Source organism: Hesperophylax consimilis, chromosome 31 (genome assembly GCF_061612785.1).
Source record: "Hesperophylax consimilis isolate HC1 chromosome 31, BYU_Hcon_1.0, whole genome shotgun sequence".
Classification (NCBI taxonomy): domain Eukaryota; kingdom Metazoa; phylum Arthropoda; class Insecta; order Trichoptera; family Limnephilidae; genus Hesperophylax; species Hesperophylax consimilis.
In genome coordinates this window covers 6,301,236-6,320,774 of record NC_142866.1, presented here as the reverse complement: position 1 = coordinate 6,320,774, position 19,539 = coordinate 6,301,236, and the positions used below count along the sequence as shown (strand labels likewise).

Here is a 19,539-nt window from a genome sequence, read left to right as displayed (position 1 = left end):
AAAAATTGTGTTAAAGTATTGTGGTTTTGGTAGGAACTATATAGTGCTGTTCATCACTTTTAATTCTTTTAATTTGCTAACACAAGGAGTAAAATAATTGAATTTTTTGTAATTTCAAAAACAAATATATTATGTTATTGTATTGTGGTTTTGGTAGGTACTATACGAGCATAGTGCTGTTCTGTTAATTCTTTTCATTTTTTAACAGAAGGGGTAAAATGGTTGAATTTTTATAATTTCAAAAACATTATATTTTTTTCAAATACTATTTCCAAACGATTAATATCAGATTCGTAAATAGTTAAATTAATTCATCTGTACACTGAACTTGTTATTATATGATAAATATGTCTTATTTACAATCACGATGTGAATATTAAGTGACACAAACATGTCATTAATAAGCTACCATCAATTTTTAAAATGACTGATCAGTGATTTTTATTTTATCTCAAAAATGGAATTATGCCGACAAACATGTTTTTTGTTATTCACCTAACGAAATTAGAACGGCTACGCCTGAATATAGGCAATTTGGAGAGCACGGAATGGAATGTATAATTTATTGCATTATTTAACAAAATTTGCGTTGTCAGAACAGTGTTTTGTTGACGATTACATTAATTACGGCATAATGAATACAAATTTTACAAGAAAACAACTGAGATGGACAAATTACGACTGCGAAGTTAAAAGTATTATTATTTTAAACATATTAGTAGTGACATCTGTAGAGAATCAATGGTACTGTTGTGTTGGGAAGTAATCAATAGCAGGTTGTGCAGAAAATTTATAAAAACTTACGTATATAGATAGGGTGCCCAAATGTCATTTCTGTTAGCATGGCAGTGAAATAAACTACAATTTTAGTTTGTCTAAATATTACCCAGATGCCTTTATAAGTTTCATGGATATTTTTACTTTTATTGGCAAATAAATCCAAACAAAAGTGTAATTCATTCGGCATGAATGTGTTGGTGTAGGAGTATGATAAATAATGGTTATATCAAATAACTGATTCATCGGAGATTACTTTGACTTTATGATGTTATTTTTAGGATGAAGTGCATTAATTCTCATTAAATCATTAAAAAGTGTATTTCTTCGTTATGTTATTCTATTACAGGCTCTTTGTTCGAAAGCTGAGAATTGCTTCGCCTCCGTTATCTCAGAAATACTCCTTTCCTGTATTATTTTTTTCATGATATATTTTTAAAATTCCTTTTGTTGGCAGTCGAAAATTTCTACTTTATAAAAATTCTTTCTTGGACAGATAATTAATCTCATCAGGCCTTCGGCCTGGGAGCCGAAAGGTCTTATGTAAATTGACGATCGGTTCTTTCAAATCAGCATACATCACTCTTATTAGGATTTTCTGTTCAGCCATTAAAACGTTCGGATTTCAAACAGAAATAAAAACATTTTGTAAATAATAATTATTCTCAGATATCTATATATTATTACATAATATGGATGTATTTATATTGTGCATACAAGATAGCATATCAGAGAATGTATTAATCACGTTCACGATGAAATCAACTTAAAATTAATAAATAGACAGAAATAAATAATATTACGATTTGGAGGTCATTAATTCGTTTTTGGATAATCTACCTAATCGAAATTTTGACTGGGTTAAATATTCCAAATGTCTAAGCTAATTTAGCTAAAAATAATAGGCAATGTCCGTATACCTAAGCCCTGTAGATCTATAAACCTAAGATGCAAGAGGAAGAAACGGCACTTTTCAATGTCCTACTTAAAAATGCGCCTTTCAGGTACACTAGAATTCACAACCTCAAAACATTACTCAAAACCATTCATAAACACGTGCAACGCCGGGTATATTACGTCAGCTAGTATAAAATATTGTGATAAATTATTGATCATGTTAATTTTACCATAGTATCACATAGTGACCTGCATAGTTAACTGATATGCCTCCTTAAGCAGTGTTTACTTAAGCTATTATCTTGTTTATCAAAAATAAAAATAGTTCGCGAAAATAATATATGATAGATCTGAGATAAACGCCATTAAAGATGGTATCAATAAACTTTTAATCTTGGCAACCAATCCGTTTTCAATTTATTTCGCAGAAGTCGTAGAAATACACATTTTTGATGAGATTGCAATGTTTACTATAAAGTGAATTTTTTCAGCAAACTTTGTAAAAAATGTTAGAATATCATTGTGCTTAGTGATTTGAACTTCATTAGTTCAAAATAAATAAATGAAACATGATAATGGTTTATTGATGACTATTTACAATTTTGGGTATTTAAATTTTAGAAAATGTAGGACCTTCATTACCTAGAGAGGTAGGGAGTTATATATCATTATAGTATCATGCGACATCTTATTTTGATGATTTCTCAATATTGAGAAGGATTGGTAGTCAGTTTGATTTTTATATTTTTTCCATTTCTTGTAACATTTAAAAAAATATTTTACATTATTTTATAAAAAATATTTGAGTAAGTGGTAAAGGGAACCAGGGGGGAAACAGCCTAAGTCATCATAATATTTTTTTTCAGGGTTGTATTTTTTTATAAGTTTAATTATTAATGTTATTTTAAAAGTCTTTGACGGCTCTTTGAGTAACCCTACTTTGAAATACGAGTAATCATTTTATTTTTGTAAATTGGTGAAATTTAAATTATGAAATTTTCATCTCGGACAGGGGAGAGACGGTGCATTAACAATGGATAACTAATTATATGCCAAATACTCTGTGATGAACATATTCGGACATCAGAGGGTTGATATAGTGGGTATATCTACCACATTTATATTTTTTTAAGAAATTTTTATCGTAACTAAATCCAATATTCATTTATTTTTGTTAATTATATAAACACATTGGTATAGTTGAGTGGACGAAAGGAAGTCAACAAACACAACCAGTAGTGTCATCTGGAATATTTAATGATAACTGGTTTGGCCCTTCGGTTAAATTCCATTTTTTTTTGGTATATTGTAGATGTAGTTGGAGTTTTGGGGGTGACATGTGCAACAGCTTTGAGTTTGTTAATGCTAGTATTGGAACCACAGACATAGGAATTAATAGACGAGAAGATAATGGCGAGGGGTAAAATCAACTGTTGAAGAACGAAGGGAGTGAAGCTGACTGTGATTCGTCAATAAATCAATCTGACAGTAAATAGGCATCTCGCATTATAATATCCCCATTTACTTCTTAAAAGTAAAATCTGCTTTTGAATGAATAGACATTTTTACATGGGAGCGCAAATTACTCGCCACGTTATGAACAAATTTGCGAAGTCCAAATTCGGCAAAAAAAATCGGTTCTATTTTCAGAGTCGAATATTTCGTTTAAGTATTTAGTTAAGACACTTTTATAAATGTTCATAATTTACTTCCCAGCAACCAACCAGCTTTGTGTTTCGCGTCCAGACGTTTCTCGATGTGATAGTAACAACTGATTCATATTATACGATGCGAATATGCTTAAAATAAAGTAAAATAATGCTTATATATGGAATGTAATACGACAATTGGGTTTATTCTCTTTTTCACATCTATTTTTACAAGTTTTCATAGTACAAGTCAACATTTTGCCGTGTTATTTCGTAAAATGAACCGATGATGCCTCGACCATAGTTCGCACAAGAATGATGACGTCACGTTTTAAAATTTCACTTGAGGCCATACGCGAGCCCAGCCGGCTCCAATGGAACCGGTATGGGGAGTGGGGATAATACGCTTTTAATCACTTAGGGCAGGTCTACTAATATTCATATGTCTATGATTGGAACCTATATCCAGATATTCTCGGAAAACGTGGTCGAAGATGTCGTAAAACAAATACCATTTTAGAAACTAGACAAAATTACCTTTAAAATTTATTATATATATATAATTTGAAATATACTTAAATATTTAAAAACTTGTACAATGTATAAAATTAAAGACCATTTGACGGTTTTAAAGTGATTTTTTATTAGTAAGGCTGTTAAAGTTTAGAACAGTTATGTAGATTGAAAATCTCTTAATTTTGAAATAATATTTGAATATTTATAAAATATATATTACATCACTAGCTAAGTGGATCCTTGGACGACACTTCAGACCACCGTTGCCTTCTTCCTCGTCATCATGAAGTAGACGAATGAGACAGCCACCAGCGCCGCGCCCACTCCTATGAGGGTCCACTTCACTATCTCCAGGGTCTGCAGGACGTCGAACAGCTCATTGTTCAGCATGTCAATCAGGTCATCTGGCAGTTCCATACCCTGGAAATGAAATAAAAAATCTGAGAATACCGCGTCCTAGCTTTCACAACGCACTAATTCATCATAATTGTAGAGTTTCCCTAAAACCAATGTAATACAAGCGCTAAATGTGAGCACTCTCGTCCAGGTTATCAACCCAGCCAAGCTATATCATGTATGGAGATTTCCCCTCAAGCCACCGCAATAGAAGGGATTCGACCAAAAAAAATCATGATCGTAAAAAAATCTGATGATGGTTAACAATTATTATAGTAACTGCTGGATATGATTTCAGCAAATCAATTATTAGATACCTATGCAAGTATGGGCGCTATGGGCTAGTGGTATTAATAAAAATTCTCTATAATATATACCTATTACTGAGGCTGCCAAATGAGTCCTAGGCACTGGACAAGCCAAAAAATTAGTAGATACCTATGCGAGCATTGTCGCTAGTGATATAATTACAAATTCTCTCTATATTTATGATGCTGCCAAATGAGTCCTAGGCCCTGGACAAGCCAATAAATTTGATAACTTGTTGAAGAAAGTTGGGAGGCAGGTTTTGGTACTGCCGCCCTTGGATACACTTACTGGATAATACATATGCCATAGGTCACCCCAAGTGGTTCGCTACATTTGTTGTTTTAGCAGGGGTGCCCAAATTCATCAGGCGAGGTGTATTCAGTATTCGCCTTCCCACCAGCTGCGTTACGTGACAGATCGGGAGAGACTGGTTTGGAGAGACCCTTTGGCCTCTCTTTGGCCGGTCTCTCGATCTATTGCTTTGCACCGCAGAAGTAGTGATATATTCATATTTCCGTCACTCCTGGACACACTAATCCCTAGATTCCTACCCAACCCTCGCATATTTTACCCTCCACACAGCATCCAAAAAATTACATATGCCCTGAGGGAAATTATTTTCCTCTGAGCCCACTATGTGGGGTTAATGTAAAAAAAGAAAGAAATTTATGTATGAAAACTTTTGATTAATATCATCCGAATTTATATTCAAATTTACCAGATACGCCCACACCACATTTCTATCGGTTTATCGTTCCGGTGAATAAAATGCTATTCTAGGTTCAATATAAAGTACTTAAGTTTGTAGTCTAATCGTACATATTGTACTCGTAGGTCGGAATAAGTAATAAACTTAATACTTATTTTAAATATAGACTTATTACTTATTTGAGATTATCCTATTAATAATTGTTGTTTTTCTAATTTATAAAGAAGATACAATTCTTTATTTGATGAATTGTACGTTCACGTAGTACGTGGCGTTTAGTATTTTTTGTGAGCTTAATAAATGGATGTAAACGTAATATAGTTAATGGATTTATTCAAATTTGTATGGTAAGCACTTTGATAATTAAAAAATAAAGGTGTTGAGTGCCAATCGTGACTCATTTTCTTAATTAAACAAAAACGTGTTTTACCAAGGAAGTATGACTCGACAACATGTGTTAATTTACGCACTTTGATATTTTATCGTAAGTCATAATAATACATAATATCTCATTTATAAAAAAAATAAACAAAAGCACAAAATACAAATACATATATGTCTACATCGCTTATAAAAAAAATGAAGTAATGACACGCGCTATTTTAACAGTGAACTCCACAAAAAATCAATTGCCAGTAATATTATTTTTGGTGGTAGGTATTAAACCTACTCATGATTACGAATCCTATTTTATAAAAATAATATATAACTACTACCTACATATTAAAATTCCGTATGATATTTTATTTCTTACAGTTTTATTTAAAAAATAAATTAAAATTTATATTTATTTATTCTAAAAAATATTGGTGTACTTTGTCCGCATTTAAATAGTCCAAAAGAATTGATATATTTTTACACTTATCGGAATGCTTTAAATCCTCGAGTGCGACATTTAACTTTATAAAAATGTGTTCATATATTTGTATGTGTGAGCTCTGATGACAAGAATAATTATTTGAAAAATTTCAATCAGTTTCATATCATAAAACTCATGTTTTCAAGATAATAAATATTTAATTAAATAAATAAATAAAAATGGCAAAAAAGAAGATTCTCAAAATGTGTTAGTCATTTGTATTGTTTGTTTTCAAAAAGGAAACATTTTAACAAAAAATAAGATTACAAATAAAATATGAAAACATATTTTCATGATCATGGGTTTTTTCTCCGTATTTTTTATTTAGTTGTAGTTCTACCATAAAGATGCATTTTACACGGAGAAAACTTACTGACCTAAAATATTGATAATTTATTAAGAATCTCTTTAAATTATTCGTATTATGGTTAAAACGGGACTATAGGCCTTTAATGAATAAGTTGACATGTTTCCTACTAAACTATCAATAAAACAAGACTATGTTAGGGCGATATCGGAACACGTGTTTATAAAAATTCTAATATTTTCGCATTAATCATTGTGTGCTATTACTAGGAAAATTTCAGATATATGAACACGTGTTCTGATAAATTATTAGTGTACTAAAAGTTTATTAGGAAACGGCGTGTCACCTCGTTTTTAGCAGTATTTTAATAAATCGGAAACACTTATTTTTTAACAATATGTGTGTAATTTTCTTTCTTGCTAAGCTACTTGTCTGTGTGGGAACTGTTTTCGTATCAATTTGATATATGGACAACGTTGTATAATTGTGTTAATATTTTATTTTATACTTTCTTATGATTTTTTTTTATATTTTCTTATTTATTACCACCATAATACGGGCATTTGCCTAGTTTGGGGTATTAATAAAAAATAAATTCTGGATGCAGTTCCTACATACCTACCATTTATACATATAAACATCTTGAAAAATCGATTGATAAATCGAATGATTAATCACCGGCACTGTTCTTTGCCTAAAAATGGACAGCAATATTTTAATAAAAAAATGTTTGCTACGTGCCATGTCACAATAATTATATAACATTTCAGCATTTTACAAATACATTTATAATTTTTCCAGGTAGACAGACATCACTTAGGATTGTAATAAAACGGCAGGTACTTTTACAATAATAATAATAGTAGCTCGATAAACAAACAAAAGTGGATTTTATTTTCATCAGTTTGACCCACGTCATTAATAAAAAACCAGTCGCCGATTTTGAAAAGGTGATTCTCCGCTTTACTAATTAAGATACGCCTAATCCCAAACAACAGATACAGAAAACTAAATAATTGTGTACAGGCGAATCACTTTGAAGGGGACACTTTGAATGTATTTGTGCACACCGATAGTATCGAAAGTTTATAAAAAGATTTTCCAAATAGTTTGGTAAGTCTGAATTGAACAATTACCAGACGATAAGACAATATTACCGGGACGCCCCGGCAAGGCGAGGGTCCTGAGTTCAAGTCCCAGATGCGACTGTATTTTTTATTTTATTTCTCTGTTTCAAATTTTAGTTTAAGATTCGCTAATATTGTCTTCAAAAGTTATTACAAAAATAAATTTAACAATTGCGTTTAAATTTAGATTCGCGATTCAATTCGACAATGTTTTGAACAATTTTTTAAATTTTATAGTTAATATTCAAGTTCTGTGAATGTTTTATTTGCGTTCTGTTACTATCGAAAGACTGAAAAACAACCAGACGATGATGAAATAAATAGAACTTTCACAGAACTTGAACATAAATTTGAAATTTGATGAATTGTTCAAATTCTGTGAAATAAACCGTCTTTAATGTTTATTTATGTTGTTCTTCAGTTTATTAACAAAAAAAGTATATAATTAAATTAAATTTATTTATATGTCTCTTAAAAGTGATCTATCTTGTTTTATAGGATAAGTAACAATCACACTAAAATAAGCGCTTTCATTAATAATTATTTATTTATTTATTTATTTAATCCCATTAAAGACAAGTAGAAAAACGTATTTGATTCGAAAATGAGTAGTTTTTTTAGGTCATTTTGAGGTTATATAATTACGTATTACAGATATTGTAGAGAGGGTTGTAAGAAAGTGAGTGAAAGATTGTCTGAGGGTCATCCTTTGACTTTGTTTGGAATTGCCGTAGTGTCATGTGACCATATTTTAGAAGAACCTATATTCCTTCCTATTCTTCTCATAGCATTGGGTAATGCCATAGTTAAATATTGAACAGGAGAGAAAGAGAGCAAGTTGAACTGTTATTTTAAATAAAGACCCAAATGTGTGCAATCTGAAAACACGCCATAAATTTATGTTATCAGGAATACCTTTAATCTTAGAAGATATGATATTTTTCGACACATTTTGCTACGCTCATTAGTATGCAGGAAGGTCAAGGTACTTGGGGTTTGCGTCACATTGTCTTAATTAAATTTTATTTTTCATTTGGATTACGATTAAGTACTACAATGACATTATTGCTGTTTTTAATCATATTTTTGATTAAATTGATTAATGGTTCGGTGCGAAATCGCTGTCATACCAAATAATAGCATCCATCACCCATTCTCTAATACTAATAATTGAATAATTTTGTAAAAGGCCTTTATTTTGTAAAAATCATCTCAAATTTGAAACTACTCTTCTTTTTTATTAGGGCGAACTAAAATATAGGGACTTTTTTCATTACGGTAAACTCAACGGACTTTTTTACTAGGGTAAACTAAAATAGAGGGAATTTTTTAGTAGGATAAACTAAAATAGAGATTTTTTTTATTAGGGTTAACTAAAATAGAGTGACTTTTTTAATATCCACAAACTTTATAATCGCTTTACGTACTTAAGTGGTCGAGAAATGATTACAACTTAGATTTTAATTTTCATCAACAGAACATTTGCTTGCCTGATGGTTAAAGTAGCAACTATAGTGAAGATTTCTGGCGTCATGAAAATTGGAATGTCTTTTCTGTAAGGAATATCAAATATAACGCAACTATTTTCGATCACAAACAAAAAAATATTTGTAAATAAATGTGTCTATTTTACAGTGAAAACAAAATTAGATACCATTATTTATTTGTTCGTCAAGAATAAAAAAAAATGAAGCTTTTAAGTATGAAATAAAAATGTTACTTGCTGTACCAATGTGGAATGAGTTAATATCGAGAATATCGAGAAGTAAACTAGTCCTCTGTTCCAAACAGCTTTTTGGTGTGAAATAAAAATGTTACTTGTGCTTGGTACTAGTGTGGAAGGAGTTACATCGAGAAGTAAACTAGGTATCTTTATAAAATATAATAAAATGGGATTACAAAATGTAGTGAAAAACTGTATATTTTCATATACCTATTAGCACAGACCCGTGAAAAATCGTGGGATATTATAACTGTGGGATATGTGAAAATGAGAGTACAAAAAAATATATTTGCCTCGAGAGACGATCAGATATTTATGTTTTAAATGAATACCGTTAGTGAACTTTAAAAATTACAATATTTCTGTCAAAAATTTAAATTAAGGAATACGCTTTTAAAATAAAGATGGAATTATTAATCAATTAATTAAAATGTTATTCTTTTATATCTACTTTATCGCTTGCGTAAATCGTTCAACAATCAATTCCAATATTGTAAAAAAAAAACAAATCTCAGTTCTGGAGTTCATTGAACCCGAGTTACATATAGACACAGAGAGATACACAAGACACACCACCGAAATCACTGTTTTTTGTTTTTGTTTTTAAGATTTGTGTAAAGATTTAATTGAAAGATTAAATCCATCAATCATTCATTTATCATTATTTATTTTAATTTATTTTCTTCTCTCGACAGTTTGTTTGTTTTGTTTACTTCTCTTGCCGCTTGTTTTAATATATTCTATAAATAAATGTACCTACTTTTGTATCAAAAATCCACAATACAAAATAATATAATAAAATTTCTACACAGAATCCTAATATTTAGAAATACCTCCTAGTTACGTGTCAGTATAATTTAATAAGGTAGCAACATAATAAAAAAGGTTACTAAATAAATCATGACGCGTATTTGTACGTGGGTTGTTAAGAGATTATCATAAATTCATTAATTCACATCAGAAAACCAATCAAAATTTGAATGTCAATTCCTTTAAACACCTTGAATATGAAACTTGAAGCTTTGACGGACGATTTATGACCAATTTTATAATTTTCCTTAATAGGCCTTTTAGGAATACTTTGAATTGTTGATTCGCCATTGATTTAAGTACTTGGTTTGTGTAACTAACTATTTAGATTTTGTTTGATCTTCGTGCGTCAGTTCTATTTATATTCATGGTTAGGTTGGAAATTATTATAACAAATCGTTTCCTCGTTTGAAATTCTGTAGTTCTTGAAACAGAATCTTTTATTGGATTGTTGTGATTTTCCAGAGCAAACAAATTTTAACGGTAATTCAAATTACCAGAATTTTTTAACGCTTCAAACACTGGCTATTCATAGCAAATTTTACCATTTATAATACAAGAATCAAAATCAGAAGAAAAATCAGTCAAATGATAAATTCAGTCATACAAACCAAATGTTATTAGAAAATAGGAACAAAAAAAAGCCAAAACGCCACATTTTATATCTTCGATTATACTCGATGGCTTGTTTTTTGTTTTTCTTAGATTTTGATGATTCCTGATGCCACATGGCATAAAATGTTTAACTTTATTTACTTTTGATAAAGAAAAAATAACACCAACGAGGTCAATATTTATTCATGCATTCATGGTGCTAGTTACACTTAAGAAGGATTTTACCGATACCTGATGGATTACACAATATTTGACAAAAAAAAATGGAATTATATAATATATATATATAGATATATAGACAAAATAAAATTTTATTTGAGAAAAACTTAAGAAAAAAAAGAAAACAATTCTATTTAATAATACCTGTATTAATAATTTACGATAATAGATACCAATGGGCTTAAATCCGCGAATCAACAAATATAATATTTCTATTTTTGATACTGATAATTCGTGATTAAATTTCGTTATAATATCTATACGCAATACGGGAATACCGCATTGGATCAATCTGGTAATTTGATAAATTTTGGTGTGTAAAACCTTTTTGTTGTTCTGTACCTTCCTACTCTAATGATTATTTCTATTTAACAAATAAGTTCGTAACACGTACTTTTATACACAACTAAACGTAACATCTCAAGGGCTTATGCTTTATATGAATATCAACCATTAATTTGTATATATATTTTTTAAATTATCACGATTTCGTCTTGAGAATACGTGATCAAAATAGCCGCTTTGATGTCCGACAGATATTTTTAATATACTAAACAAAACTTTACCATATAAGTGGTGTATACCTGCCGTAATTCATATGACTGTTTTTATGTATGTGCATTTTTACAACATTTCATCCGGCATCTAAGTTTTACGCTACGACTAATACAAAAAAAAACAAACTGGTAATTTAATTTTTTTTAAATCAATTAAGTAATTAATATTAAACTTTTTATTATTTGTAAGTACCTGTTATATCCTAAACCCGACATTAAATTAGCTATGCAACCGATTTAGCAGTTTAATTCCTATAATACGAAGTAAAGCATCCTATATAAAAACAGCGTAAAGCTTTTTCGCATATTTCCAAATCGTTCGAATAAGCATTCTACTTCTTTCAGAGTTTGGAAACCTACACACCTTGGTATTTGATATATGAAAAAACCGAAAGTTTATAGTTCTGTCTTGATTTATGACAGCGAAAAGAAGATTTTATTGTAATACCACATGATATCACACTGACGCTGACGCATATGCCGATTACATTAATAAACAGTATTATCTTAACGCAATGGCGATGGACATCCAAGGATCAGTGTTGTTTTTAACGACAGGGATTAAGCCCTTTTTTTTATAGTGAGTACCTCACAAGAGTCCCAACTGCTCCCGTCTGGAGCCAGTGAGACTATGGCATCCCCTATTTGGGGATGTTGTGAGGCTGAAGGTAAGTGGGGAAGGGAAAGAGGAAGGTGGGGAAGTACCTGGCTATTCAGATCTAGTCACTAAACACGGCTAAAGCCATTTGGAGCAACGTTTCAATTCTGAATGGTGGTCTTACACCAGGGCGATACTGGTAGTATCTTCCACTCTGGAACGTGCCGCAAATATACTATATATTATTTTAATTAATTAATTGTGAAATAACACAAATTAATCAAATAAAATTTATTTGCGCACGCCGGGTTCGAACCCGCCACCTTCGGAATGGCAGTCCAATGCGTTACCACTGGACTATGCCGGCCGTCAATCAAAGCCTTAAAGTCGCCGCTACAATACATAATACGAACATACAACAATACTATGTCATCCTGAAAACAACCTCGAGAAATTGCTCTGTTATAATTTTTTCATTCTATGTTTCAAAAGTTACTAAAAAACACCGTTGCAGCACACAAATTTTCAGAGAACACTGTGAAATTAGCTACTAGTACTCTAGTTCTGTGATTTAACACATCGTAAGTTTATAAACCTGAAACAGTGAAACAATGTTGTGACTCCTTACATATAAACAGTATGAAACATATAAACAAAATGAACTGTGAAGGCTGTCTTATCACGCTATCCAAAAACGACAATGCACTCACCTGTGCCAACTGTAACATCTCGTTCCACAATCACTGCGTCAACATCTCAGACTCAAATTTCAAACGAATGGCAGTTAAAAATAAATTATCTTGGAACTGTCCGAAATGCAAAAGTCGACCGAGCTCACCCTCTTCATATTCCGGTACAGATACTGATGTCTTATTTACCAACTTGATGCCAAAAACATACTAGCATACCTCTTCAAACACAAAACCACTTTTGACAATGTCCAAACTGCTCGTGATACTAGAACCAAAGGACATAATCTCTTACAAATCCCTTTCGCTAAGACAACTTTTGGCCAGAGAAATTTTAGATATTTTGCAACAATACAATTTTTTTTTTAAATATAAAACTGTCACTAAGTCTTGGATTATCAGCCAAGACAGATCCAAAATCATTTTTTTTATAAAAACCCCTTCATAAGTATGTACTCCAACTAGATGCTGATTAACCAATTTATCATTTATTATTATTATTTATTATTTTTTATAATTTTCACATTGTCATTTAATGTAATGAAATTTTATATGTATAAAATAATATGTAAACACTAATTTATGTATCCCATACGTCTGTCTCGACACAGGTATATCCTAGTGAGACAGACATCGAAAAACCTGTAAAAAAACTTTATATTTTTCCATAATTAATTATTTGTTTTACCCAAACAAGGTAATTAATCAATATAGATAACAGATTTCCAACATTAATAAACATGCTAATAATTATTAATCAATTGTGAATATTCATGAGATTTAATTAATTAATTGGATATTACGTAGTGCGGAAACAAGCACTGCAGAAAGAGTAATAACTGATCACAAAATGACACGAAGAATGATGGTATTCATGATTCCTGAACAGAAGCAATTCTTTGCGCGTGGTTTGAAATGAAATACCTATTCATATTAAGATGTTTTCCAACCTTCCTCTCCCATCTACATCCCCTTCACACATCCTTACAAAACTCACAAAAGAAGTAGGTATATAGGTGACCTTCTCAAAAATAAGTAGGTAGATTGGTGACCTACCCAAAATAAGTAGGTAGATTGGTGACCTACCCAAAATAAGTAGGTAGATTGGTGACCTACCCAAAATAAGTAGGTAAGGTGACCCACCCAAACATATTTAGGTTGATAGGTGATCTGCCCAACATAAGTAAAAATATAGGTGACCTATCCGAAAAACAAGTATGCATATGGATGACCCACCCAAATTAAAATTAGATAGATGACCTACCAAAAAACCTAACTGACCTATCCAAAAACAAGTAGATAGATAGGTTACCTACCCAAAATGAGGATGTAATAATTCCATAGAATCCAGACATATCTTGGTATTCATATACAAATTAATAAAAAAATTCAGACGCAATAGTGTTTTTTCTTAATAATATAAATATTTGACAGTAATATTACTTTTTGTATATCTTATTAAAAACTCTCAAACGGCGAGCACTGACCTTATGAAGTTTCAATATGGTTTTGTAAGAAACTTTTACCTAAAAAAGTATAATTAGTAAAATTGTTCTATCATAAAGAAACAATATTTGCAGTACCTACCTACATTTAAACAATATAATAAGGAAGGGCTTTCGAGTCGAAAGACATCCTTTATCGCTCTGATATCCATAAGTAGTTCAAAATTTAAAAAAAAAAAAAACTACTTGGTAGCATCCAATATTTAATTATTATTTTCTTTAAATAAATAATTTCCCCGTCTTTGTTGAGATCGTAATCATTAGTGATTTTAGCTTTTTCATATTTAGCTGATTGATACTAGCGGGTGTCGATATGTTAATGATGGCACTAAACTTTGTGTTTGGGATTCATTTTTATATTGATAGCATCGTGTCTTAGCTGAAGACCAAACTTTATATAGATACCTGTGCATTTATCCTATCAAATATTAAATCGAGTAGTTCAGTTGATGTGTGCAGAAAAAATATGTATTGGATCCATCCATCATTTTATTTTTACCAAATACGTAGGTACGTATCTTGTGAAACGTGTTTTTAATTGTTGGTTCCCAATCTTTTACTCTTTTGATGAATATAATCATGGTTTTCACATCGATATATATTTTTATAACACATGAAATTATTACCTTTTAATGAATTTTAAATAAAACATCCTTGACGGATGGTCTGAGTAAGTAAATAGTCTGAGAATTGAAATTACTATTAAAAATGAAATAAGTTTTTTTAATGACTAAGAACGGGCTTTTTCTCAGAATTAGAAAAATTTATGAAATTTCAAAGATAATTTTAAAGTCCTATTCAAGTACTTTTATTATTTCAGTTCTGCAAAGCAACTGGCCTGTATTCATAAAACATAATTTGAATAGAACTTTCACAGAACTTGAAAATCAACTTTTAAATTTGATGAATTGTTTAAATTCTCTAATTAGTCAGATAGGTAATTCCTAATTTTCCCTTCCCTAACAGGAAATTTGTTAGTACCACTTACTCTAGGCAGTTAACCCTTTGCACTCGAAAGATTTTTGGTATGTGCATGAAAACTAATTTTGATTTTTTGACGCTGCCGACGACGCTGGTGATGTGATGTTAATTATTAAGATATTTATGATGAACTGTGTTAAAATGGTTTTACAACTGCTAAAGAAATGAACGCACAGCTCGAAATGTATATTATTAATATAGCGAAACGTGTAATAGACCTATAGTATGAGTCTGCTGTTACGTCATCGTAATAAATGGAGGTTGATGAAGCCTCTTCAGTGACAAAAATACTACGCCTCTATGACACGCAGCCAACACTTGGCTTCAGACAAAAGGTTTTGACCGAAACCTGTTTCTACAATGCGCATCTCAAAAGTTTTCCAATGTTTTCGTTAATAATATTTATATATTATGATTAATATTTAACACTTAGTCTAAGAGAGTGGCATCAAATACCCTATAATATCAGAGATGTGCAAAATGGGTACACAAAACCATTTGAAATGCAAAATGGAAATAGGTCAAAACTTTTCCATTTGAAAATGCAAAATGGTTTTTAGAAAAGCATTTCAAATGCAAAATGCAAAATACCTATTTTCAAAATGCATTGAAAATGCAAAATGGTTTCTCAGGTCAAACAATTAAAATAATTATAGAATTTTAAAACAATTTTGTCATTTAATAATGGACATCAATGTAGAACAAACATATTGCATGATGGTAAATTCAAAAACACCACGACTACAGATTATGAAACCACAAAAAATTTGTGCGGGACTAATGTTGCCAACGTAAAAACATAGAAACTGCTATCTAACATTACAGCGTTATTATTATTATTTTTACTATAGCGTCATGGCCCCATGTTCTGTATTTGAATCAGTATTTTTTGTAATGGTATCACTCAATTGCCAGGGCTCCTACCAGGGAGCAACTTGACAAATGGAAATTATCTCTCATAGCGAGGTTGAGGACCGACTGATATTTGGGGCTTATGAAAAAAAGATGAGTCGAGATAGTAGAGAGAATGTTGCAAAAAAGCATTTAAAATGGAAAATGCATTGAGAAAAGCATTTAAAATGCAAAATGGTTTTTAGAAAAGCATTTAAAATGCAAAATGGAAAATACCCATTTTGCATTTTGCATTTCAATTTGAAATGGATTTATTTGAAATAAAGCACATCTCTGTATAATATTAATAATACGTCCAACTCCAGTGAAATAGTGGCAACATCAACAACTCAAGCCTCTAGAGGCGCTAGTGTAGCATGTTGACTTTGACATTATTTTCAGGGGCTGCAAATTGAATTTATTAAGTACTTGGTGGTGATGTTTTGAGCCATCTAATTTGTTTTTGATCAATATTTATAAAAATATATATTAAAAACGTCCCAAAAAGTAGGTTCTGTGTGTTACAGTTTACGGATGTAATAATTTTAAAGAACAAAAACACTCCAAGTCGTTTTCAGGATGCCAAAAAACGTTGTTAGGTTATTTGGTGAAATATAATATGAGTTCATTAAATCCTAACAAATAAAGTGTTCTTGATTACGTAAAAAGTGGATTTTACCATGAAAAATATAATTATAACATATTTAAGGTTAATTCAGCAAAGCTGTGTTAGTTCCATGTAGCATTGTGTGTTCATGTTGATGTTTTAAATCATCGACTATTTTTGAAAAATGTGTTTTGAATTATTGAATTTAATGATATATAATATTAATGTATGCATTAATGTTGTTAAATGTCATATTGCAATATTTTTTTCTAATAATTAAATTATATATTTTACTACCCAAACCATCAAAGGCAGAGTTAAAAGACCATTTAATATTATTTTATGTGTTCGCAAAAAAAGCAGTGAGACGGATGTAGGTTACCTAATTTAAATATATTTTTGATTTCTATAATTTATTAAATGAAATAAATAACGTTGTATTTTTCATAAAATATATTAAAACGTTTAAAAGAAACTAATGCGCACAACTCATGGTGCTAGGAGGCGCTAGTGTAGCAGGTTGACATCAGAATGTATGGGAAATGTCAGAAGTTGGAGGTATTATTAATATTTTAGGGTGTTTGGTAGCGTGGAAATATAGAATATAGCGCCAAAGTTGATACGAACTTTATCGATACCACAGCCTAAGGATGGCGAATAATTGGGGTCGATTGTCTCGTAAATAGACCTTCGCTGACTGGTGGATGGATCTTGTATGAATTCCACGACAGGTCGTTTCACTAAGAAAATACTAATCCCACACTGTTAAGTGTAAATAATTATAAAAGATTTCTTCATATGAAGCGGTTACTTTGTGATGTGACATTATAATTTAAAATTAAACAATAACTTTGTAAACATCACTTATAGGTAAATACTTAATGCCGACCGGGTTTCGCTACAACCGTAGCTTCATCAGGGCAGTATAATACTAAAAATCTTTTATTATACTGCCCTGATGTAGCTACGGTTGTAGCAAAACCCGGTCGGCATTAAGTATTTACCTATAAGTGATGTTTACAAAGTTATTGTTTAATTTTAAATTATAAAAGACACGACTTGAAAGCTAACAAAAAACTGCGACATCCGAAACATGTAGCAAGGATTAGTTTTATCGCGGTTAGCTACCATTAAAAAAGGCATCGAATATTTAAATGAAGGAAGTCTCCGAACAATTGATGACAGTGTTATAAAAAATGATTCGATTGACTTTTTGGTAAATCCTCGCGTTCCTAGTTGAAGATGTTTTGCAAATATTTTTAAAGTTCAAGACGACCGCTATAAAAAAGTTATAATGTCATACGCGGATCCTAAATTAGCATTCAAATAATTAATCACTTTGAACAAGCCGTAAATCACTGCGGAATAATGTTTTGCTCTACAACCAAGTAATTATAATTATCAAACACGCTCAGATCAGATTATAACCTTAATCGATTTTGGTATTAACTTGGTATTTCGGAACATAAGTATTCGCAAAAAATCCTACAAGTCATTCATCATGTAACTACATACGTCTTCAATTCAATATTATCAGAATATCTCTATTAAAACGTATGTCTTCAAATGGATTCATAAAAAAAATACAAGATTTTCAAGTGACTCAAACATCTCCATGTTCAAAAATATACATATTTACAATTACTCATGCACCTCAATGTTCAAATATGTACTTAGTACTTTTAATAATAAAAAAATATCTTTGTCTACACGTCTAGAAGTCCAGATAATTGTGTATAATTTCCTTATTGTATATTTTATTTGGTTTTACGCTCAGCCGGGCTTTTACATGGATTTTAAGAATAGAATATAGAGATATAACCTAGTGAGCTGTCGAAAATTATGCACAATTCTTTTAATGCATGGTATAACAGTATACCTACTGATAAACTGAAACTGAAATATGAAACAATATACAGGGTGTCCGGAAACTCGTAGTACCTACAAGCGGGAAACTGGTGAATCTACATCACATTTGGAGTCGATTTTGTAGTATTTTTTTTTTATTTGAGCTTTCGTTATCGAGTAAATCGAGTTTGAAGTTGATTTTATTTTTTAATTTTTTTTTTTTTAATCAAATTCTTATAAATTATTACTGAAGATCAAAGTACCCAACTAATAAATACTATTTGAAAGTAAAACAAATGAAGAAACTCGGATTTGAAGCATTATTTTGAAATCACCCTTCATTTAACCCGGTGTAATCATAAAATATTTCTGCTCTGCAGGGTTAAAACATCTGTTATTCAACCCTAAACACCAGAAAAAACTTTAACCCTAAAATAGCCGAAAAATATTTTTTTTTGGTTTTTTTTTTTTTGAAAATGCTCAAATCAAAAAACTTTATGTTTTTTTGGGTTCCCCATGTGGTGTAGATTCTCCAGTTTCCCGCTTGTACTACGAGTTTCCGGACACCGTGTATATATTTTTTTTTTGGTAAACTAATGTTTAAACAAGATTTTTTATGCATAGCACAAAGGGTAACAATTATTTTACAAGCAATAATTATCCCGTCCCGTTGGCGTCATGTATCTCTTATCAGGAGATTTTTCAATGTGGATGAGTGTTTCAGGCGAATAATTATTGCTTGTAAAATAATTGAAACAATATTAGTAAAACATGTAACAGTAAGATCCTATAGTATAGAAACTAGAACAATACTGCATATAAGACAAATCACTAAAACTACACTGCCAACGCTACTTTAATTTATAAGATTTAACAGTAGTACTGATATAGATTACGCTTAATTCTATAAATGAAGTTAATTAATATATCAAAAGAGGTGCCATGTTAGA

At 30.7% G+C, this 19,539-nt stretch overlaps 1 protein-coding gene across 1 annotated transcript in view; it reads right to left on the bottom strand.

Annotated features, from left to right (window-relative positions):
• Positions 1–3,882: 3,882 nt before the first annotated feature.
• Snmp2 (Sensory neuron membrane protein 2) overlaps positions 3,883–19,539 on the bottom strand; it is a 53,094-nt gene continuing 37,437 nt past the window's right edge. Inside the window, exon 9 of the mRNA XM_089649870.1 lies at positions 3,883–4,259. Coding sequence (XP_089505996.1) covers positions 4,092–4,259 — 168 coding nt within the window. The 3' untranslated portion in view covers positions 3,883–4,091. The remainder of the gene's footprint in view (positions 4,260–19,539) is intronic.